Raw genomic sequence first — 24868 nt, 5'->3', positions numbered from 1 at the left:
GGAAAAACTCCCAAGAAACCACCAAATCCCAAAATCAACTGCATCTTTCATTCCTTCCACTCCATTCAGTTATTTCCCCCTCCTGTCCCCATGCCAAAAGAACATCTTTGGTGATACAGATAATTCTGCAGCACTGCACATAAACTTAAAAAATACTTTTAAACAGGCTAATGTGTAATTCACAATATTAGGAATTTGATCATTTATCCTTAAAATGGGTGTATTAATCTGGTTAATCAATTAATTAAAAAGAAATCACCGGAATACGTGAACACTGGAAGTCACTCTCTCAAAACATTCCAAAGAGAAAGAACTGACTTCTAATCAGTTTCTCCAAACAGAAATACTGGAAAGTTTCAAATATTTCAGAAAACCTTGACAAACTGTGCTATACAAAAATATGCCGGTTTTGTGACTCACTGTCAAAAAACCCGGTCTTTTGTGGGAAAGGACACACATATATGACATACATATTTTTCCAGTGATAGAACTCAATTTACTGTCTGACCATTCAGGTAACAACCCAGTAAGGATGTGCTCTGATTCAAACAGAACCATACTTGAAGACAGACTAAAAGGCTCTCTGCCCTCCAAATAGGAAGCAAATCTATGATTGAGGGGACCCACCTATTTTCCCTTTGGGAGGAGTGGGGGAACAGGACAAGGACAAAGCCAGAAGCGAGCTTACCGCTGCTCCTGCTGGAGTGTGGATATGGACAATGCATTTGACATCAGGTCGAGCTGCATAAATTGCTGAGTGCAACGTAAAACCAGCTTGGTTTACTCCCAAGTTAGTGCTTCCACGATCAACCACGTCTCCCTGAATATTGATTTTAACCTGGGAATGAAAAGAATTATTTTAATAATCAAGACCAAAAAATCTGATTTAATTCAGTATCTACCACTAAGACTCTAAAACCAGTTGTCATCATTTATATCTGAAATGCCTAAAGTTTCCCTCAACAAGCTGGACTCAACAGCCAGCAGCTTTAAAGGGCACAAGTGATTAACTGTCCAAATGACCTCATATCTCTGAACGGGTGGATCAACTGGAGGACACCTGGTGGTGAACATGGGCAAATAAATCTCTCAGATACCTCAGCAGTACCAAAATGTGCCGTGTTCAATAACATTGTTCTAAACATATTACACAACAGTACAATATTCTCTAGGACAGAATTTAGAGTTTTATATATATATACACACACACATACATGCATATATGTATATATATATGCACATATATATGTGTGTGTCTATGTATACATATACATATGTATAAATATATAAATATTTATAAATATATATAAATATTTATAAATATAAAATATATAATATAAATATATATAAATATATATAAATAAATATTTTACAGCTATGAAAATTAACAATTGCTTACCAGACTAGATGCAGTGACTTCACTATAGAGGAGTCCAAAAGGTACAATAAGGAAATGCTCTTGCTCAGAGTTTACTCTGGCCTAAGGATAAAACAAGAGTAAGAGTTACTAAGAAGATTTTATTAAAGCATACAAGAAGACTCCAAACCATTAAAGTTACTTTTACATCCTGATTATGGAATGGGCTAGTATGCCTATAACACACACTATGACTTTCATGTATGCTACAACAGATAATCAATGCACTGCACTGTTAATTAACTAATGTTCAACAAAACCAGATGACAGTAACATGCCAGCTTCCTTCAGATTGGTGGAATTTAGTGAACACTTATATTCTGTTATAATGACAGCTCACCCACTATGGATAAAATGACCAATACTGAGAGAAACGGGGAAAAAAGTTCTTTCAGTTGAATGAGTTTACACTCCAACTGTATTTCTACCCTAGTAAGACATAAAGTATAAAGCAAAAGGCTGTGAGAAAACTCAATAATTGGCCCACTAAAACATCTAAAGATCTAAAACATCTTGGCGCTGAGAAGGGTTTTGTCACTGATGCTGGTTCCTGTGAGACATCTGTGAGCAGTACAGCACACTTGCAAATTTTCTACCAAGTATCCTGACCTTCACTTATGTTTTTTCTCTCTCATCTCATTCACACAATCAGGGGTTTATAATACAAAAAATAATTTTGGCTTCAAAGCATTCACATCTTGGGATGTATCTCTTAAAAAGTCTGTACAATGAAAAGTACAGGACTTCTAGGTAATTAAGGTGTCTTTTGATGGTGAATTAATAGGCTTCCTAAGTTTTACTGGACAAGAGACAACTCCCAACTTCGCTATGAGTCTACCCAGCATTTGGGTAGTTTGTGTTGTGGGTTTGGGTTTTTGGTTTGGTTGTTGTTTGGGTTTTTTTACTTCAAAGTTATTTATGAGGTTTGAATTTCCTTGAGATGCAGCCACTTCATGCTGTTTCTGCCTCATGTCTTCTACTACTTGCAACATTAAATACACATATACTTTGCTATAGTTCTACTGCAGGGAAAATTCTATTAAATAGTTGTGCAGTCATGCAAAAGCTTCTAGATCTGGTTTCCTTTACAACCAGTTGGGAACAGGTTACAGCATAAGAATCTTAAACTGAAGCAGTCAGTTCAAGTTTATCCGTGCTTTTATGAATCACCAAAGTAGTTCTCCACCACAGAAGTGCAAATGATGAAGAAAAATCTCTCACTTATTTATGGAAGACAAAGAACAAGTATTATTTAAAATATCCCAAAAGCTAATAAGAAAGCTCAAATCAAAGACAAACAAGCAGCAAGACTCACAAACTATTTTGCTTTAGGATTAGATCCAATTAACAGCTCACACCCCCAGAGCAAAGCAAGACCTGGTGAATGATGTCTACCTTCTGTAAACCTGTAATCTCAAATTCTGCCTGACCGTGGAGACACCCAAGTTTACTCTACATTATTGCACTTGACATGAAAACCCTGGAGGTGTCCAAGTATACTCAACAATATTATACTTGGCATGGAAGCTCTTGATGCTCTGTAATTCTGCTTCTGCATCAGGACTGCACCAGTCTGAGCGATTCCACATACAGTAGCTGTCAGTGATTGATAAGGATCCAAAAAAAGCAACGATACTCCACCCAACTCCCTGATATGCCCAGATGGAAATTGTGAGGGTATGAGAGTATATCCCATTCTCCTCTAACACATAGGCTTATGACCCTCACAGAAGGCTGTTGTACCTTTTTTCTGACTTCACAAGTGCACTAGCACAAGCTTTTAACTTGAATGCAATCACCCAGTAATTACAGCATCCACTCACAAAAAAACAGAAAACCTGGAATCAAACACCAGCACTGCATGAAGTGGTAACATTCACCACATTCCAAAGGAGTGTCTTAGTACTACTTAATAAGCATAACCACCTTGTTCTGTATCAGCTTCTGAAGATAATTTATATCTTTCAGTCATCTTTCAGAATGCTGTTCACTGGAGGAGTTTGTAAAAGACAGGACAACTATGACTTGGGACTGCTGCTGATAAGCCAAGAGCTTTCCAATACCTCTGTCATTCAGAAGTGACTAAAACATTTTCAGAATCTCATTTTCCAATGCTTTGATTGTTTTCCACCTCAACTGGTACGTCCTCTACTGGTATCTTCCTTGTATGCCTCCCCAAAGAAAGCGAACTCGAGGCATTTCACCCCAACTACATGTCCTTGCCTCAACCCCTTCCCTTGACATGCTGCTCTTCATTACACTTATCTTTTATCTAAATGTACAAACATTCCCAGGGCTGAACTTTACACTAGAAAGCCATCTCCAAACCCGCTTGCTTTTCAGTGCATTAATGTCCCTTTTACAAAATCACTTCTCCTGTCACGTATGAAAAGTCTGGGGGTGGCACAGAGCTGTTTACAAGAACCATTATGTTGGATATGTTCCCTTACAAAAGGAACCGAACGATCTAACCAATACTGGCTTGATCCTATGCCTACACATATCATTTATCATCTTCATCTGTTCACAAATAATATGCCTTGAATTCTCAAAAAGCAGTAAAAATAATATTACCATATTTCATTCCAACTGCAACTAGAAGAATTGAAAATACATAAAGGACAACCTCTACTATGTAGAATAAAAAACAATTCAGCTCTGTTAGGACAACAATTGACGAGGCTGCACACCACAGCTGTGACTTTACTCATGAGGCTCATGCTGACCATTCTTCTGGCATATAAAACCTCCTTGATTTGACCTCCTTGTCATTATTTTTATGGATGCCAATGATTACTCAGTCACAAGGAAAATTGTTGGCAAGCTGCATTAAGCAGAGCAGCTCACTCGTGTTCAGAAATACTATGGCTTCTTTTTCAGAAAGGCTGGTACCTGAATTATTAAAATTCAGCTGAATGACTAAGAAGATATTTTAGTACTTAGTAAAAAAAAGCAAGAAAACTAAGAACTGACCTTGTAGAATAATAAATACAATTAGTCAAAGCATTTGAGACACTAAAAGACTGAGTCTTTCAGCAATCTTTATTTCATCCTAAGAATTGTCATGTACACTCTCTCAAGACTCTATTCAGACTATGGTAGCTGACATCCAAGCTGAAAAGCAATGACAAATCTCTTCACTATTATACTGCTTTCAATACCACTTTGGTCTTCTCACACACAAAGAGAAAACGACAGATAGGGGAGGGAAGCAATTCCCTTGTATGTTAAAACAATTGGTTCAGTTATCTGTTGATTCAATACTCACTGTTATATGATTGTAAATAAGCTGAGACCAGCCAAAGAGATCTGCTAATCTGTAGAAAGCTGCCAATTTGCATCGTAACAACTTCTCCCCTTTTTCATAAGCAATGGAATCGGACCCTCTCAGATCATTTACTGGTGTTACCATGCCCAGACCTGAAGAGGAGAAGGGGTACAAAAAGCACAAGGCAGGTTGAGTTCAGTACCAGTTCAAACCTAGCAACATGCACCACTATTTTATCGGTTCTTCTTACTGGTTTATATGAACACATTAACCTAAGAAATGGACAGTAAATTTTCATTCCTATAATGAAATAATTTATATTACACAAATATAATGACAACCTTGAGCAAGGTTATTCAGCTTTGGTAGACTCAGCATTCATTTCCTTCCCTACTACAAATTAGTGCTAATGTGACAGTGCATTCCTTAGCAAAATATTTTTTTCCTCTCTCAAACTAATGATTGCTTGTAAAATACATCTTCATTGTTAAAAGAAAAATATAATCCCAAATATTACACTTTTTGCAATACATATATTCCCAACAAGGAGAATTACATACCTAAAAAGATGCACACAGTTTCATTTATTAAGAAATATTAAGTACAAGCTAGAGAAAGGAAGATTATGGTAAATAATACAAATACTGTAATTCTAGTTACAGCACAATTAGAAATGTGGTTAAAAGCAACTCTGAAAAAGCAGAACCAGGCCATGCTGCAGTCAGAACTAAAGATTTATTTTGGAGCACAGGCAAGGATTTATTTTATCTTAACACAAAACCTGTGTCTACATGCATTCGCACATTCTGGGTTTTTTCCTGCTTTGTTTTGCTTGCTGATGTTTCTTGTCTAAAGCTTCACTTCACAGGTGAAACCTGCAAACAGTATTTCAATGGCAAAAATACTTAGTTTCTGAAGACCTTCACTGTTACCAGACTTCTAATAAGTGATTGATTTTCCTGTAAAGAAACCATGTCATAATTAGCAGTATTTAAATATTCTAAATTTTTTATAGCACTGACTTATCAGGCTTATTTTTCAATTTAGATACCATCCTTGAAATAACTTTTGATATTAACTATATACATGAATCACATTGCCTACCACTGTGGCATTTAGAAACTAATAAATTCATTTCAAGTGTTCAGTGTTGGTGCGAGCAGAACACGATAGCATTTAAACTTCACAGTACTCTATAACATTCACAGTGTCTTCATTTTAAGCCTTCCAAGAAAAAAGGAATTCAGCTCTGATCACTGAAGGTGCACTCACTCATGTTTAACGCAGCCATTCCGCCTTGAGGTGCTGCAGGGTAGACATTTGGTACGTGCGTTGTCATGAAATCCGCAATCTGCTGCAAAGCCAGTAAACCTGTTGGGTTCTTCCCCTTCTTAAACTGTTCCTGGATCATGGATTCCAATTCTTCACAGAAGGCCTAGTAACAAGACACTGCATGTTGTAATGCATGTTTAAATGAACTTCAGCCTTTCATACATTTCAAGCTTTCATTTCAAGCTTCTGTTTAGCACTTTGATGGAACCATCCTACACCTCTTCTGAAAAACACCTCAAGGCAGAAATACTGGGAGCATACTGTAACTTCAAAACATTGCTCTCTGGAGCCCCAATGATCTGAGTCACCTGGGGGTTTTTTATGGAAATTCCAGCATTCTCTTTTCAAGTAACACCAAAAGTCTTTGAGCCTTGCTAGTATGAATTTCTGGAAGGAGGAGAATGTACAATTGACTTTAACACAAAAATGCAAAAGGAAAAGTAGCAGAAAAGAGAATTTGTCACTGTGGCTCACAGAGAACTGAGAGCCAAGAAGGCATCCAGCAACACAGAAAACAATGAACATTACATTTTTAAAACCTGTTTAGACGAGGGGTTGTTTACATTTTCCTGGGATTTTTTGGTTGTTTTTTTTTTTTTTACTATATTTTAACTTGGAAGGAAGAAAACCAGACTTTTTATTATTGCTGATAGCTCCTGCTTTTGGCAAGAACACTGGGATTTGCACTGAAAGAGAAGTACTGCAGTCATTAGGTCATTACTTTTTTATTAAGCAATTTATTAGTATTTTCATAAATCAAATGGGTTGACTTAATAAGAAAATTGTGAATGTACCACCACATCCCTATTCCAAACGAAGTTATGTCACGTAATGTTTTCTATCTAAAGTCACTCACTAGCTGTTACAAAAGAAACAAATGTCATAAGAGAACGTTTGTTTGTGTACTATCTGCCCAGGGGAACATCTTCAATATTAGATGTCAATCATTCATATTTCATTACTGTGCACCTTTACAGAAAGATATTATAAAAATATTTCATATGTCCAAATCCCAAAAGGAAAACTGAGTACAGGACAGACCTGCCTTGTATAAGCTACTCTTAGGAGAGTTACACTGAAACAAATAAATTAAACCAGTGAAAAAATGCTTTACAAGGATTGAATGGAAAATATGAAAAAACGATGATTATGCAGAGGATTCTGAAAGCCAGACTGAAGAGCTGCTTTGTGAGTAGGCCATATATATTCAAACAGATAGAATGAGGAAAAAAATCAGGAAAGGCCAATAAGAAAAAACAACAAATGGTTGTAAGATAACACAAGATTCTCCAATTCCGTACTGATAGTGAAAATAAAGATATTAAATTTATCATTTTAAAGATAAAGCATTTCTTTTCTTACTGGGCTTTGAAGAATCATGGAGACTCTCTTCTTCTGCTCCATCATGTTAAAATCCTGGCGAAGGTCAGGTGCCATATTTCTCTCTCTCAAATATTCTGGATTATTTTCATCAACTCGATCAAAATATCTCTCTTTATGAGGGGCTGTTGTTGGAGGTGGTGACGTCACCACCCCCACACCAGAATCACCATTCATAGCACAGTTTTAAGGAACCTGTGAAGAAGGACAGAGAAGAGGAATAAATAAATCACACAAGGAGATAATTAAGAAATTCGTATATGTTTCTACCTTCAAAGTAATAGCTCAAATCCATCTAAAATTAGCATGACTTCCCGAATGAGAAACCATGTTTGTACAACTGGAGAGCAATATTCTAGAGTAGGAAAAAGGATTTTAATATACAAGATCAGAGAAGTAGGCTAACATATATGAAAAGTCCAATATGCTTATAAATTCATTCATCACAAAATTAAAATGAGGGCTCCCATTTAAATTGGGGAGAAAAATGCCTTAAGCTGTCTGGCCAGATTGTTTTTTAGAAGCATGGAAGTCCTTCAAACCTTCTCAGAAAAAGTCACAGAGGGTCCAGACACGAGGTCTAAACTCATCAGTTTGGGGCTTTTGCCATTTAGTTTTTTCTTAAAAAGTTAAAGCAGATGTAAGAAAAAGAATATTACATATATCAGAAATTAAATCATCACTGCAATTAGTATATTACATATGTTCATTAATAAGAAGAATCAGCTCCACCAAAACATGCTTGGACTGCCAACACATTTCTGGATACAAACTCAGAAATCTTGACTTTGCAACCCAAAGTGTTCTTACATTTATTTTAGGTCCATTCAATAACAGGCACATCACTACATTAGCATGTGGTTTTTGGAGTCTGGAAAGCACAGACACACACAGCCCCCACTCCCTGGCCAGGGTTCCTTCAGTTTTACACGTCACAGTCAGCAAGTGGCTGCATCTACCAGAAAGGCTGAAAGCTCAGCCGGCGTTGCTCACACACACCTCCTTCTTCCACTCACAACAATTCCTTTGTGTAACATTATCCCACTTTTCTGGGCACAGTATTACAACCCTCATTCCAAAATGCTTCTCAGAAGAATTTTGAAGCCTTCCACTGACAAAAAGACAGTTCAATAGAGCCACCCTCACAACACTGAGATTCAAGCCTCCAATTCCTGGTCATCTGATATATCAAATTACAGCTAAGTAGAAAAGACTATATATCTTCATGTAAGTAGTCATTCATCATCTACATCTAAAATGAGTAAGGTTTTATATATGTCTCTATTCTTTTGCCATTTTTTAGATTTTTGTTAGGGACTTAACTTACACTGCTTCTAATTTGCTTAGTAATTTATTTGCATGCTTATTAGCTAAAACCACTTCAGATGTGGATGCACACAGCAAAGACATGTTTACATAAATTTTGAAATGCAGATTATGTTAAACAAAATCATTGAGATGAAGAAAATTATCTACTTCAACACTCCAGAATTAGCAGATATCATCCTCTTTAATTCTTACATTAGGAAATAAGAGTCAAAATTCAACTCATTTCTTATATCAGAATGAAAAAAACAGTGAACTGAGACAGCTGAACACAATGACCAAAATAAAGTATTTTTCTTGACTCTGCAGAACAGGATATTACTATGAAAATCTATGTTAGCACTTAAACACTCAATGATTTCCACCCACTGAGTTACTAAATAAACACACAGACACCTCTGCAGTGTTTAAAATATTTCATTTTTTGAAGTTTAGACTTTAAACATCACGGTTGATTGTTTTCTTCTCTAAAGCTCATATGCACTTCTTTATTATTTAAATTGCTCACTTTTCCTCACCCACGGAGAAATACAGGGTACAGCACGGAGAAATAATGTTTTTATCCACAAGGGAAACCTTTTAAAGTATTAGACCTAGGAAATTTTAAGCAAGCAAAGTAGACAACTCTCCTTTGGTAGCTTCAGATGCCTAATGCACTCCTCCTAAGTTCTCTTTCTCCTCACAACCTCCAGCCTGCACCACTGGCCTCTTCCTTCCTTGCAAATGCTTTTCAAGCCCTACTAACACTTTTTCCAACCTCCTGAGCTGTACCAGCCATACTGCTGCCTCTACAGCCAGGGCTTTGCTGAAAAACAACAATTTGCAGACCCAAAGGTGTGTTACTCTCTTACAGTAACAGCTTACTTAGCCCAAGCAAAGTCTGAGCTTCACCAGACTCTGCTTATCAAAAAAAATCAGGGAGTTTAGAAACAGCACAATGGCAAGTGAAGACAACCAGAACCACTGAATAGTTCACTTTGTACTGTGCTCTGCTGAGCACAGCCACAAATGTGTCTTTACTGAAAAGCAAAGCATAGGAAAACAAGGAAGTTTGAGCTCACCACCAGCAGAGAACAGCTTGCTCCTGCCGGCTGAGGCATTTGATGTTCAGGCTAGGTTAAAGTGTCATGCTGTTTGTGCATGCACATTCTTATTTAAATTAAACTGTACACATATCTGCAAATGTAATTCTGCATTTAATTATTTACACTAATTCCATCTTACTTTCAGAAAACCTATTTCTGCATGAATGACACACATAATTACTTCAGTTTCCTACTCACATTGGCGAGAAGCTGGACCCTAACAGCCCACAAGAGCAACGTGAACATGGGATCCTTGCCAAAGTTGCATTACTCCTCCATCCAAGTACACAATGGCATTCAGGAAGGTCTTGGGAAGCTATTACTTCATTAATATGTAGTGACAATAATTTCATATGAAAATCAATGGTTAACTTTAAGTAATGATTTGATATCTAAGGTTTCACAGCTCAGTTTTGCAGACACCCAAAATTAATGGCACCCCCCCTGCAGGATCCAATTATTAATTGTTTTAACATAACTATAATAGTAATTGTTTTAATAGCTGTCAGCTACTGATGTTAAAGGGATCAACTTTCAAACTGAAAGCAGACATGCTTGACAACACTTTGCAAAGCCACTGAAATTTATTTATGAGTTTCCTTGAAAAATGCATTGGGAGTAGTAAGGCATGATGGACTCTGCAGTAAGAGCTTCACTAATATGAATACCAATAAATAAATAAAAGGAATCTGAACACACCATGGGGAATGGCCAGTGATTCTATAAACTCGAAGGTCACACTGCAAATCACTACAGTCAGCCCAGGCAGTAAAAACACATATTAGAAAAAAAAATTAAGGCTGTCTTCACACCCACAACACTTCAGTGCAGACAGTTTCTTTCTGACGCCCTGCACTACAGCCCCCCAGTAAGATAAGCTGTAATGCCAGAGGACTTTCTGCCATGATAAGTGTTTCTATGTGAGAGCCTGTTCTAACACAACTGTGTCAGAAAAAGCCACACCCTTAACTGAAAAAGCCATGGCTGGAAAATATAAGTGCACAGAAAACCTTCTGCCAGAAGCAGTTATTGTCAAATACAGACAAAGACAGAGGGAACAGCATCTATTACTATGGGGAGAGAAGGAGAAGTAACAGCTGTGATAAAATCCAAACAGCACCTTACAGTAACAAATAATTACATCCATTTTTTAAAATACCTATATACACACAAACACTGTGGTGGTCAATGGCCCAGCACACCAAACGAGAGCCAGCAGCCAACAACAAATTTATCACGGGGTGTGAGGATGTGTGAGCAACTGCTATTAACAGGCTGGTGGTGAATTACTTTTAGGAAACCAGGTTTATAAAATTTATAGCTCATTTACAGCTACTGAGCTGTTTACAAAAAACATTCTGAAATTGGTGTTAGTATTTCAGGTAATTTTTCACATTAACATCCACAAAGAAGAAAAATCTAAATTTTTTTAAGCAACTTGCATTCCTCAGTACTCAGATGATGAACATATTGTCAAAGAAATTTAAACGGGTAAGACTGAAAAATATTCAATAAGAATCAACAACAAGTTACGGGTACATAAAAACCTCACCCTTAAATCTGAAAAATTACACAATTAAAACCCCAAAAATTGATTTGGATTGTGATCTTATTGCAGATAAAAAACTTATTTAAAACTTTAATATTAACTCATTTTGATACATGGAATTTGGGAAAGATATAAGTATTTACATATTTGACAGCTTATAGGTCCATTGTTTCCAACCAAACCATCATAATGAATATTATGTGAACACTGGGAGGATTTGAAATGCCTCACAATATGCAAGGACCAGCTAACTACACTTCCTGGGGAAAAAAGAAAAAAAAAAAAGTTTTGCAATCATTTAAAGGTTGGTTTTGTTTTGTAATAAGTTGTAATGGATTTTTTTGCTGCTCCACACCCTGAGGAAATTGTTTTTTACTAGGGCTGCAGTCAATGGAATTTGAGCTGAAGGCTCCCTGCCACCAAAGGACAGAGCACAGCTCTCCACACCAACACAGCTTTAAGTTTGCTGAGGCCAAATCAAAATAAAAATACACTCTGAGAAGCAGAAAGTAGGTAGTGACAAGGTGACATAGAAACATAAAAGACTTCTAAAAAATTCAAAATACACTGCCACTTCACAAGACAGCATATGCAATGGGGTTTTTTTTAAGTTTAGGAGAGTTATCTGACCAAAACCTTACAAAACCAAGTTATTTCAGAGAGAAAAAAAAAACCCTAAAACAAACAAAACCAAAAATCCCAAACCCTCTCTCTTCCTGGTAGCTTACAGTTTGTTTGTACAAAACAACACACAGGGAGAACACCTGTATGGGACCTTGTGCCAAATCTGCAAATTAAATGAGCAACTTCTCAACTGCTCATTCATTCCAGTCACCAGCAACAAGAATCAGGGGTACTCAGTTCCAGAATATGTTGCTTTTGAGACCTATTCTGACAATGACATTGTAATTTGGTTTGTATCCATTTTTTTCTGACAGTTCTTTCCAAAAATGATCTCCAGAGCTATGCCACTATGTCTAACAGATTAGAGGTGAAAACAGATTAGAGAAGAAGTTGCTGGGGAAGGGACAAGGGGGTAGCAAAACAACTAATTTTCTTCACTGTTGTGCAATCAGCAGTCTTTGAGCAGTAAAGGTTACCTAAAAATCTCATGCAAGTGACAGGTCAGGCAGTGTGCAGGTAGGGAGAAGGAAGCAAGCTCTGTTTTGGATGCAAACACAACAGGACAGGGAAAAATAAGCATAAGGGTAATTTTATAGCGCAGGAAAGAGCTGGGGGAATGCAGAAAGCTGCAGAGCTGAAATTACTTAATGGGGAAGTCATGAGGTGACAGAAGAGGAAGGGAATGGGTCAGGCAGCACTGGGGTGGAGCAGAAAAAAACCTGAGAGATAAATGAGCCACTGCAAATAGAGTTACAGTGAAATTTAAGTTGGTGGGAATATGACCAAGGAAGCATGGAAGCAGAACATCTATCTACAGAAAAAAAGGTTTCATTATTACTTGGTGAATGCAAAAAAACTTAAAAGATTAAACTGCTAGCACTTCACTCAATATTCTGATACATGCTTTATTTTTTTCTGATTTCCTTTACTTTAGAATAACATTTGCCAAACTCTCTCCTTTAAAAATTAATATAACTTTATAATAGAGAAATTATTTGTGATTTGCACTACAATTTCCATAACATTCAGTGACAGCATTTTGGCACCAATGACACTGGATTTGTTCTTGCCATTTCAAATGTTTCCGACTGAACTTTTAAAAGGAAAAGTTGACATTATCTTAGGAAGTCAAAGAACAAAGAAAGTAAATCATAACTGTACTACTCACTGGACAACATACTCAGTATCATGAACAATTATATTATTTTTCAGCAAATGTTCTCAGTCTTACGCATCTTTAGAATTTCCTCTGTTCTTTGTTTTCAAACAGGAAGAAACTATTTCACGAATAAGAACAGTTATTTCTCTTATACTGAATGCAGACACCATAATTTTGCTTTTTAAAAAGATAATACAAGTTAAATATGGGACATTAAAATTTAGAGAAATCCAGCAATAAGTTTATATAACCAAAAGTATTGCATTTTATATTTGTAATGTCATGCTTTAGTAACTACGACAATAGTTCAAAAAGCAAACTATGTTAGAGAACAAGGAAACAAAAATAAACTGATTTTATTGAAATCCAGACTGTAACCAATTATTTCCTATTTTCACCTTCTCTAAAACACTGAAATCAGAGGCCTAACACAATGGGAAGTGAGTTATCTTGACGTTACAGAAAAAAACAGGCTAAGCTGCTGTGTTAAGAGAACATTTAAGGAGCCTCCATGATAACTGCACCAGGATGTAAAACACAGTAATTGCTGTCTAGCTTTACCAAAGGCAAATGAAGCAGGTGGTTGGGAAAAGCCAGAGCAGTTTCACGACAGGCAAATCATGCCGGACCAACCTGATCACCTGCAACAAAATAACAGTTTCTGTACCGTAGGCAGAGCAGCAGATATTGTTTAACAAACTTCAGCGAAGCCTTTGCCTCTGTTTCCCACAGAGTTCTCATGGACAAACCAGCACAATAATGGCTGGTGGCCGGCAAAACAGGCAGGAACCGGGTCCACAGGGTGCACTCAGAAGGTGCCAGTCACTGGTTTAACTCGGGCTGGCAGCCTGTCACAAGTGGGGCATCCCCAGAAATGATGCTGGGACTCACAATTTTCAACATCACCACAAATAACCTGGATGAGGGGCCTGAGAGCACTGCCACCAGGTTTGCTGGTGACACCACACTGGGTGGTGAGGTGGACGTGTCGGCAGGGAAAGCATCTCACAGAGCAGGACAGGCTGGAACAGGGAGCTGGCAAGAGGAGTGTGGAGTTGAACAGAGACAAGTGCAAGGTCCTGCAGCGATGATGACACCAAAGAGCCTGGCACAGGCTGGGATCCTTTGCTGAGGGGCACCTGGGGGTCCTGGAGCACAACAAGAGCTGAACAGGGCTCAGCAGTGAAGCTGCTGCAGCAGTGACAGCAAATCAGATGCTGGCAGGGGCACCACGAGCAGAGATGAGAGATGTGACCATCCCAAACTACCAAGAGCCTGTCAGGCCACACCTGGAGTACTCCTGTGTCCAGCTGTGGTCTCCACAGGTCAAGAAAAGGAGCAGAGAGACTGGAGAGGGTCAAAATTAAAGCCATGAAGATGATCAAAGACGGTAGATCCTACTCTATGAGGAAAGCCTAAATGAGTTAGGTCCTCTCCTTTCTCCCTGAAGAAGAGAATGCTTGCATCATCACACTTGCCCAGAACTTAAAGGCTGGCTACAAAATGGATGGAGGCTCTCTTCACAAGGAGCCACATGGAGAGGCACAGGGTAACAGGTGCAATTTGTACCTGAAAAAGGTTTCACTTTGATATAGGGAAGACATTTTTACACTGATAACAATCACTAGAACGTTCTCACCAGGAAAATGGTGGAATCCCCATCAAGACACAACTGGGCAGGGTGTCAGATAATCCCATCTAGGCTACATTTTCCACAACAGGTTGGCTCAGATGACCCTTTTGAGATCCCTTTTAACCTGGGCTGTTTTATGTTCTACGATTCTACTTAGCAAAAGCCCACCTAAGATTTATGCCAGAATTTAGGTAGACAGATTCAGCTGCGATATTTGTTAAAGACAGCTGTCTAAATTCTGCAAAAGTTTCAGTATATATGGGTCAGAATTCATAATTCAGTCCTTGCAAACAAAAGACAAGAAAAGAATTAAAATCAATTAAAAAGCTAAAATACAGAGAGGTTATTTCCCTGCTTTTAATAAAGGATTTAAAAGGCCAAAAGTATCAAACTTTTAGAAACAGTAATCATTCAACTCTCCTCCCTGACCTGGAAAAGCACTGTATCCCTGAGTCTGGCCACTGCAGGGAGCTGAGAATGGTGCCCAGGGAGGAGCAGGGCAGCACACTGTGCTGTGCTTCCTCCCACTGGAAGGTACAGTTTCAGCCTGTGCTCACCATTGATACAACTTTCATGTCAAACCCTAACATGGTTTATTAATTTATGACGGAAAGATCACATTTCCAAGAGCTCATTCCAAGTTAATTAAAATGGTAAGAAATCCAAATCTAAAAATCAAAATTATGATTAAAAAAGATTTAAAAAATCCTCTTCAAACTGTTAGCTTATATCTCTTATTGACAAGGTCCCTGGTTTCTTACCAGCCTTTTAACTTTACCTCTTCCACTCCTTTCTTTCTCCAATTTTTCTGCTAAGCAATTTATAAAAAAAAAAAAAAAAAAACCAAAAAAAAAAACCAACAGATCTGCCATTTCTAGCATCAAAAGACTTTGTGAAAAACTAACAGTTTCAAACCTACTTATTAACTCAACATCAAAATTACCTTGCTTTCAATTCTTTGACTCAGAGACTTATCTACTAGTTCCATACGTTTCTCATACAGCATTTCTGGAAGTGTTCAGTGCATAAGCTCATGAAAGATTAGGGAAAGAGATAACAGAAAACAAAATATCACACTGTTCATAAAACACAAAGAAACTCTCTAAATAAGTATCTTAAACCACAGACACCTAAGCTTTTCTGCTGAAATTCTAAGAGCTTCACAAATGTATCACAAATTTTGCATGAAAATGACAAAACAGGAATTTCACCAGTGTCTTTTGCATTTCTTCAGACACAGTGCAAGCATGGACTCTGCAAGCTCAAAATATATTTTTCCATTGTTTCTTGCCAGAGGAGCACCAATGGTGGTTACGGCAGTGGAGACACTTCTTCCCACTGCCTCGGTGTCTATTAGCCCTGGAAATAATTCCTTACAGTTCAGTGAAAAACAAGGGTTTCAGTGTTATTGTTCAGAGCAGTCTCATGGTTTTCAGATAAATTTATTTTATGAAGCTGCTCCAACACTGAGATTAAAACCTGCACTTAAAGAGCCCCCCAAATGAGTCCTTATAATTACACTGCCAAATACTACTGAAGCTGATTTGCCTGCAATTTTATTTCAGAAATCTGTTCCCAGTTCAAGTAAGTTTCTTGATTTTGTGGTTTTTACTTAATGATAGTGTAATATCATAAACTCATTTTAACACAGCTTATGAAAAGGAGTACAAATGGAGACAAAAATTACGCCAGAAATACTCAATGCTGAAAAGGCAAAATTAGAAGGGAATTCAGGATCTGTCATAGATCACTACACAGAAATTGCCAAGGTTATCCTGTGGCCAGGTGTTCTACTCTAATAGCAAAATCAAAGAAAAACAGAAGTAGAAAAATGACCTTCCCTAACTTAAAAAAAAATCCCCATTACTAGAATATTATTTCACCCACTTCAATAATAGACATGAAATATCAGAGGTCACAGAAGGGCTTCAAAAACAATCTAGAGAGTAGAAGTGTAACTTGTAGGATCAGTAACTTGGCATATTTGGTGAACCAGAAAGATTAAATGGTCACAGAGGTGACAGGGCCTTTCAGTCCTGCTAACAAAAGTATGGAGACATGCAACACTTGGGAGTGAATAACAGGCCCATTTGCCCTTGAACAGAGATGGAAATTTCCTAACCACATATATACAATCCTGAGTCAATAACTTAGCTTTAAAAACCTTTGTATAACACATGTTTTAATACAACTTCAGAATTCCTTCTACTACCTGTCTGCACTGAGATCAGAATCTGCTCTGAAATCCTGTCCTTCATTCTTTAGCTTTGGGAAAAATAAGTTCCACAAGCACAATATGTTCATGTTATTTGCAGCTTCCAATGCATTTCCAGTTTTCCAACACCTTCTTTTTTTTTTTTATAGCACCTTCCTGTGCTGGTAGGCTGGTGACAGCTGGAGGCTGAATGTCAGACTCAGAGACAGAACCAAAAATCCTCCTTAATCCGTCTCCTACGCTCAGGTCAGACTGATCAGACTTGCTATCAGGACAAGTTTTCTGTCAGAACAGGTAGAATCTCTCTTATTATTTTTAAACTATCTTCAGTAGCACAAAATGCAAATGTCTGCACTATTCAGGAATACCTTACCCAAGAAATTTCAGCAACAAAACCTACAAAAGTTTCAAAATACCTTAGCAGGTCTCACTGGCTGCTTTGATGCATTCAGCAGTTTACTCCATGGAAACTCACTTGTTCAGGTTAATGTTTTTTAAATGTTAAGTTTTACAGCCTGTATAATAAAAAGGATTCCACTGGAAACACCATCACTCTATGCCTTATTGACAATTTTTTGAATAAAAAACATTGGTGCCAAGTATTTTTCCAGTATCCTTTATAGGGACAATAAAATTCACCATTGATGTCACAGAGACTCAGGTACACACACTGAACAGAGAGAGAGTCAAAACACTAATTTACACTTTCATCCTCTAATTGTGCAGAAAGTACCAAGACAATGTAAAATTAAAATATTTTCACACTATTAAAATTCATGGAAGGCAGTAGCAGTACTAGAAAATAAATGGATATTTATTTTTGCTATCAGGGTCACTAGTCCATACAAATAAAGAGGTTTAACCCAAATACTGCTTATTTTTAGGTTTCAGTGAACCCACATGCACTTCCCAAGCCTCACACCAAACACACCAATAAGCCACTGCCCTGAGATTTTTGAACCCAGGTCAAATGAGATCACCAGCTTTCCAAGGGTAGGGCCCCAGCTTTATCCAAGAAGTAAAGCTTGATCAGCATGTCTGACCCAAAAATGAACACTGGCCTTAAACTGAAGTTATAAAAGCTGCTAGACTTCTAATTCCAAGACTGGATTTGTAAAAAGACAAAAATGTACACATAAGTTTCTTTAAGAAAGTCACCAATGCACTCAAGCAAAATTAGATGTTTAATTTGCCAATGTAATTAATCAGATAAGAAAATGTCCATAATTTCCACATACAAGCATTTGAAATCAGATTTTCCTAGGAAACAATACCCTTGAGGCCCTGAAAGTCCCCAGATTCCCTAAGAGTACTCCACATAGCCCCCAAAGGAAAGCCATCTGCACTTACCAGAGGACAATCTACTGCTGCTTCACAGAGCAGCAGCTTCAGAGAGATGGGCAGTGGTTGCACGGTGGCTTCAGACAGCAGTGAGAGCTAGCTCAGGACCTGTGATTGAGGACAAGGTTTTACCTTGTCCACTGTAAACCTGGGGGTGCTTCTGACACAGCAGTTCAGGAGGAAGAGGACACAGCAGAGGCTCTTCCCACAGATATGGGGAGGCTGCAGCACTGCATGAGGACTGTGGAGGTCAGAAGCAGCTTTAGCAGAAGGCAGAAGACTCCAGAGCCCCTTTGAACACTGCACACAGTATCAATTACAAGTTGGCTAAAACATGCTGCTGTAGGATAAGTAACAAGGTAAATAAGCAAAGTGAACAAGCCTCTCCACTGTGCAATGTGACCACAGTAGCATAGTTTCACTTTACCCATAAGGTTTTATAATTTTTCTGATGGTATTACCTGTACAGCACTCCCCTTCTTTTAAGTAAAGAGGACTGGACATTCTAAAATAAGACATGAAAATATAATTTTATTTAAATGTTTGCTGGGTTTTTTGAGAAAATCTAGATCAGTGTCTAGGGAAAAAACACATCCCACACTTATACCCAATGCTGTCACAAATACAAAAAACCTGAAAAACTTATGTTTAAAGTGTAAAATAACTATAATGCTCACCGTTGTCAAACCTTTCAAAAAGCACTGTGACTAACAAAAGCTCCTACAAATGACAGAAAAACTTGAAACTCATTTTCCAATACAAATAGATACTTCCTTGATACTTTGAAAATGCAAGAAATTTCAGTAACTTTACGTATTCACACATAAAATATCAGTATCACAATGCATAAAGGACCAACTGAATGCAGCAGTGCATCGGCAAAGCGGCCCCATTCTGGCCAGGATCCAGTTATTTTCATGGAGACTGAATAGCAAGGGATGAGATTTCTGAAGCCTGTTGGCAATGAACAGAACAATGTCATTTAACCCTTTGAACTACTCTGCAACAGTAACTTCTTCCAGAACAGCTGGATGACATTTGGTGTCTTTATTTATTTACAGGGGAGAGAAAAGCAGTTAGACTCTTTTTCCCTCAGTTACATACAAATAATAAAAATATCGCCTTCAGGCTTGTTAAAGCTACAGTTTCACTTTGTGCAAGCATGAGAACTATTTCATGGGTTTGGTTGGGTTAAGTGTTAATTTAGGTTAAAAACTGAAAAAATTTCTGAATCTGGAATGATGAATCTGTTGACTTAGTCACTTGGACACTACCCTCTGGAACAGAAGATGTCCTGGGATAAACTCTTAAACTGATCAGATACAAAAACCTCAAACCAGGTCATTTTAGATTTAAATACAATTGTATTGACAACGATAGAGCAAATTTAAAAGTACTGTATTCCAAGGGTTCAAGTCAGCCCTAGAATTTATCAGACTGTTAAGGGGAATCCCACACTACAGTCTGAGGATACAAGCCCACAGACAGTAACACTGAAGGTGGCTTGCCCAAAATCCCTCTGAACTGCCTATGGACACACAGGAACAAAGACACCAAGACTCAGCTTGTTTATCTCACCACTAATATGAAAAAGACCACACCTAAATGAAAAAATTTCAATTTATTATTACTGGTAAGAAGCTGAAGCTAGAATGTCTTAAAAAGTTGAGTAGAAAAAGATTCTGTATGGGGGTTTTATCCAAAAGATATCTGAATGTGAATCTAGACCTACTGGTGGTAATAAATAAAGAGTGAAGTTTTGGGAGTGTTTTTAATCAAGAAAGTCTACTAACAAACTGAAATGCTAAAATTCAAGCATATGAATTATCAGATTCTGCTTTACAGTTTACTCTGATTGTGGGTTTTATGGAAGAGTTTTGGAAAAATGATTGCAAAATTTAGATATTCTAGTTCAATTTCTTCATTCATCAGAAATTATTAGACCTTAATAACAGGTCTTGCACATCTTGATTTGGAGACAAGACATTCCTATTCAAGCAAGGGCAAACAAAAAATGCATAAGCAAATCAGTTTTTCTTTCCAGGCTGAAAAAGTATCTGTAAGTTTCTTACATATCACAATAAGGAACAGTGTCACTGAAGTTAGGTTGTATGAAATGGCAGCTAATTTTGTGATGGTAAGGCTTCACAATCATTAATTCTGCTTGTGTTTTTCTCTGCTCCTGCTCTGATACAGAGTTTTGGAACAAAATAAAAGTTACTTGCCTATCCATCAACAGTGATAATTAGTTTTCAGAGATTTTGACTTACACCCCCACCCTTTTTTTTTTAAGGTGTATACTTCATGATGCCATTTTTACTTGAATCAGAGGCAGACTAAATCTGCCCTTTTTTAAAACAATATTCCATTTTGTTGATAGATTTTTAAGGCAGATACATCACAAATCTTAAGTATACTCTGGCAGCACTTGTTGCTACTCAAAATTATGTAATAACCCCTTATCACCAAATTAAAGAAGCCCATTAATTTATTGACATTTTACAGGAAATGTTAATATAGTTATAAAGAATTTGTGTGGCTGTTCCAAAAGATTAGGAAAGCACACAAGGAAGGATGAAGAGGCTAAGTAACAGAATGTGCCACCACTTGGAAACTGCCAAAAGGAGAAATTCAAGTTTCTTGATGAATTTATGACTGATATACCCACAACTTCAGAGATCCTACAGCACATGCCTCACAAGTAAAACCCCACATTATTATGAGACTGGTTAGTTGAGATTTTTGAGATGGAACTAACCTGAATATTCATTACTAGATGCATGAATTTTGCCATTTTTTTCTGGCAGAGCATCCAAGTAACTCAGAAATTGCTACCTGATTAGAGAGTGAGACATTATGCTGGAAGCAGTTAGCTTGATGTATAAGCAGCACAAATGTTGTGGATGGGTGTGTTACCAGTTCAAGCAAGAAGACAGTGAATCAAAGCACAGAAATAAGGTAGAAGCTTAATATGAAAACTAGAGATTTCAAGCAGGCTTGAATCAGGCAGATAAAGGCAGCAGAGATGTTGAATTTTTCATTACTTTCTCCTTCATGTTCAACTTGGGTTTTTCTGAGTGACACTCCCCAGTTTTTTTTTATAGCACTTCCCAGTTTTGATGGGAGAGGGAGAGAAAGATAGAAAATTACACAAATTATGACACAATTTATTCTCTTAACACAGTAAAATTGGACAGAGTTTTAAAAAACCTGTATGCAGTAGGAAACAAATATCTTTGAAGAATGCAAACCTAAGTATTAATCTTGACATAAACCTTCCATGTGAGATTTTATACTGCACTTGCACATAAAAACAGTTTTGAAATGTGAACCTCACATATGCATTGTTCTATTTCTAAATAGACAGATAACAGTCAGGGTTATTCAAGCTCAAAAAAATTATTTTGCATAGTGCTTAATTGGATATTTGTAAATCCTTCAGGTAGCTGAAAAATTTTAGGAAAACAGTGGCTACACCATCTTTTATCCACCTTACACTAAACATTTCTGGAGAGTATTTAAAATACATGCCCTATACAAAGGATATTAACACCATCTTCATAGAAGTCCCAGAAGTGACAGTAAGACAAAGTTCATGTCATTGCACAGCTCCCAAAGCCAAGAGCATTCTCTTTTCCATCTCTCAGAATGCTCCCGATTACTTTAACCTACAGATTAAAATGTATTAACTATGAATTAAAGTGTTACTAGAACTCATTTTCCTGCATTAGATTGTTCTTCTTTCCACATTAGGAAATAGCATGTCAAGAAACCCCTACAAACTATTTCAGGAGCAGCTTATCTGTGTTTTTCTTTTTCAAAGGCAAGTGTGAATGTGCTCCCCACCCAAAAATTATGCAGTTTCCTACTTCTGGGTAAACCTCAAGGGTCATGTACACCCACGTGGTAACAGATGAAACACCATGAGAAAACCATCTTCCTGACTGTGCCATCTCCCTTGTCAGGCAAGTATTACTCAACTGAATATGGCTGCATAAATTAACATTGTGTAAACTCAGAATTTCTCTTCCAGCTCAGATCCTCATTGTTTCCACCTGACAGTGGCAAAAACATGTTATTTATTTTTCTCTGCAGGGTTTCAGAATTATATCTGGAGAGAAAAGCAGCAGTCCAGCTCCTTTAGCCACTGCAAACCATGTAAACACGGTGTTTACTGGCCATTTTAGTGAAGCCACATTCAGAATCATTAGCAGCCCAGACTTTAACATTTCAAGAATCTCAGCCATTCTCACACTTTCTACGAGATCTACTTCTTTACTTTTGAACCAGGACCTTCCTGGTTGCAGAGGGTTACGTTACTAGGTTGAAGATTGAACAGAACAAAGCAGCATGCTCAAAACACAGAAGGCCAGGCACCAACCACGGCCCAGAGATTCTGTTTGCATTGCAGGAGGACAAGGACCAGAACGGCTGTCGAGCCTCACACACCACAACGCAGGAGAACTGACACAACAGCTCGGCCTCCGCTGGTACAAAGCTGGCCCATCAGAAAGGCTGCCTTCCCTGAAGAGGCCAGGCTGGATGCATTTACATTTTGCGTGTTTTCAGCCATGACTTCTAAACCCCAGGAGATGCACATCAGCTCTCCCTCCTCTCTTCCACACACACAGCTTTGACAGCACCAGTCCCAAGCACACAAACCTCTGTTAACGTTCATCCCCAAACATTACCTAAAGACAGACAGACACACCATTTTGCACAGCTTTAATGTTCTAAAAAACTAATTTTAAATTGTTACTAAACTCAAAGGAACAAAACTGAAATTTTGCTTCTGGGCATTGTGGACTTATTGAACCCAAGTCCCAGTGTAAAACATGAAAGGCTCCTGTTCGACACATAACCCTGCTTCCAGATTATGGATGGATGGATAATGTTAATTTTAAAGACTATCTCTAGGCAGGGATTACTTTAGTTGACAAATATTTGAAGATTAATAGGAAAAAAGCCCAGTGTTTTTACATATCTGTCTTGTTATTGGTTGTCTAAAACAAACTCCACTGGCTATAATATCACCTTTATTGTTTTTTATTCAGATCCCTATCCAAGCAACAACTCTTCTATCCACAGAAAAGATGTACTCCCATCCTTCAACCTTACCACCACCAATACCTAGAAAACTTCTAAAAATAAAGTGCCAGTACTTCTGTTTATGTTTTAGTAGTAGTGACCAGAGACTTTTCCCCACTGTGTTCTAAAAATCACACCCTGCCAGCATAGGGCTTATAATTCCAGAAACAGATAGTTAAATTAAAATAGTGACATCAAGGATACAAAGATGTGTTAAATCAGTCTGGAGTCAGATAAGGATCCTGAATAATTCACACAGCACTAAGTACTTTCATTCCCGACTCAAGCTGTAAAATGAACTCTTTCTAGAAACCCAACTGCCACTGTTTTATTGCCAAAATATGTATGTGCAGTTCTTTCAAGTTCACTGAGAGGCTACTGGCATAAAAAATTGCAAAGCTCCATGACATGTATGCAGCATTCAAATCCAGAACTCTAAACCCAGCTTTTAAAGCGATTTCCCAAACAGCATGCAGCTGGATACAGGCCAGCAGTTTCTGCCCATGTGAAGCCCAACTGATCTCAACAAAACCTTAGAAACTGGTAAGCAGCTCTCCAAGGAGATGAGCCAAACAACTGTGTCAAATGGAAACAATAATCACTTGCATTAAAGCTGAACTGTGGTATTTGTTTTTATAACAGTTGTATTTTATATGTAGAAAAATCTACTCAAGTCTTTCTTTCCGTACAGTCTTAGTGCATCATACTTTCTCCAGAGCACAGTATTATTTTCACTTTTCCTTGTGGGAAGCCATCTCCACACTGGGCTGGCCACAAGGCTGAGTCCAGTGTCCACACATCTGTCTGTGTGGCCATGCTGGGAGCTGCCAGACAGAGCAGGGAGGGGACTTGTAAACAAGCCCTGCCAATCCAAACCTGCAATCACATCTGTTCAACAGAAGTTCCTGCCCTCAAGGGATGTCAATAGGATCTAACACTCCACACACTTAAGTGCATATTAGGCCCCAAGCAACTCCCACTTTGTCAGAGTTGTTCAGTAACAAAGCATCTAGCAAAGCTTATGAAATACAACAGAAATCTTACAAAAATGTATTCTATAGGGCCCTATGATTAAAGACATTTACTTCCCCATTTTTAACAGTTACCTTTCTATGCATATCCAGAAACCAGTATACTCTATGAAGTCTGTCCCAGAAGTCCCCACACAAGATATATATAATTTACATTGGCCATTCATCTTCACCTGCTTTGAAGGTAGAAATTAGAAGATCCAGATCTTACAGCTTTTCTCTCTTTTTTTTTAACCAAAACAAGCGCAGTAATTCTAATGTTCAAATATAAAGCCTGATGTTCATTCAGTCAACTGCCCTGATTTCATTACAAAGACATTTTCTAGTGTTCTTTCTTGTATACAAAACTTTCTGTACCTGTCAGAGTCAAAATCATTTGGGGCTTTATAAGCAAATGCCAAAACTTTGTCTAAAGGGGCA

The 24868-nt window shown here is 37.7% G+C and overlaps 1 protein-coding gene across 7 annotated transcripts in view; it reads right to left on the bottom strand.

The window, feature by feature from the left end:
• Positions 1 to 24868, bottom strand: part of ADD1 (adducin 1) — a 62809-nt gene that overhangs the window by 24094 nt on the left and 13847 nt on the right. For all 7 annotated transcript variants that reach the window (XM_041458895.1, XM_041458869.1, XM_041458844.1 and 4 more), the window contains exons 2-6: positions 7380 to 7592; positions 5958 to 6120; positions 4686 to 4837; positions 1400 to 1480; positions 689 to 838 (exon numbers count right to left, since the gene is read on the bottom strand). In XM_041458895.1, coding sequence (XP_041314829.1) covers positions 689 to 838; positions 1400 to 1480; positions 4686 to 4837; positions 5958 to 6120; positions 7380 to 7574 — 741 coding nt within the window. In that variant the 5' untranslated portion in view covers positions 7575 to 7592. The remainder of the gene's footprint in view (positions 1 to 688; positions 839 to 1399; positions 1481 to 4685; positions 4838 to 5957; positions 6121 to 7379; positions 7593 to 24868) is intronic.

This window comes from Pyrgilauda ruficollis, unplaced genomic scaffold, assembly GCF_017590135.1.
Source record: "Pyrgilauda ruficollis isolate IOZ18807 unplaced genomic scaffold, ASM1759013v1 scaffold1, whole genome shotgun sequence".
Lineage (NCBI taxonomy): Eukaryota > Metazoa > Chordata > Aves > Passeriformes > Passeridae > Pyrgilauda > Pyrgilauda ruficollis.
This window is presented reverse-complemented; position numbering and strand designations above follow the sequence as displayed.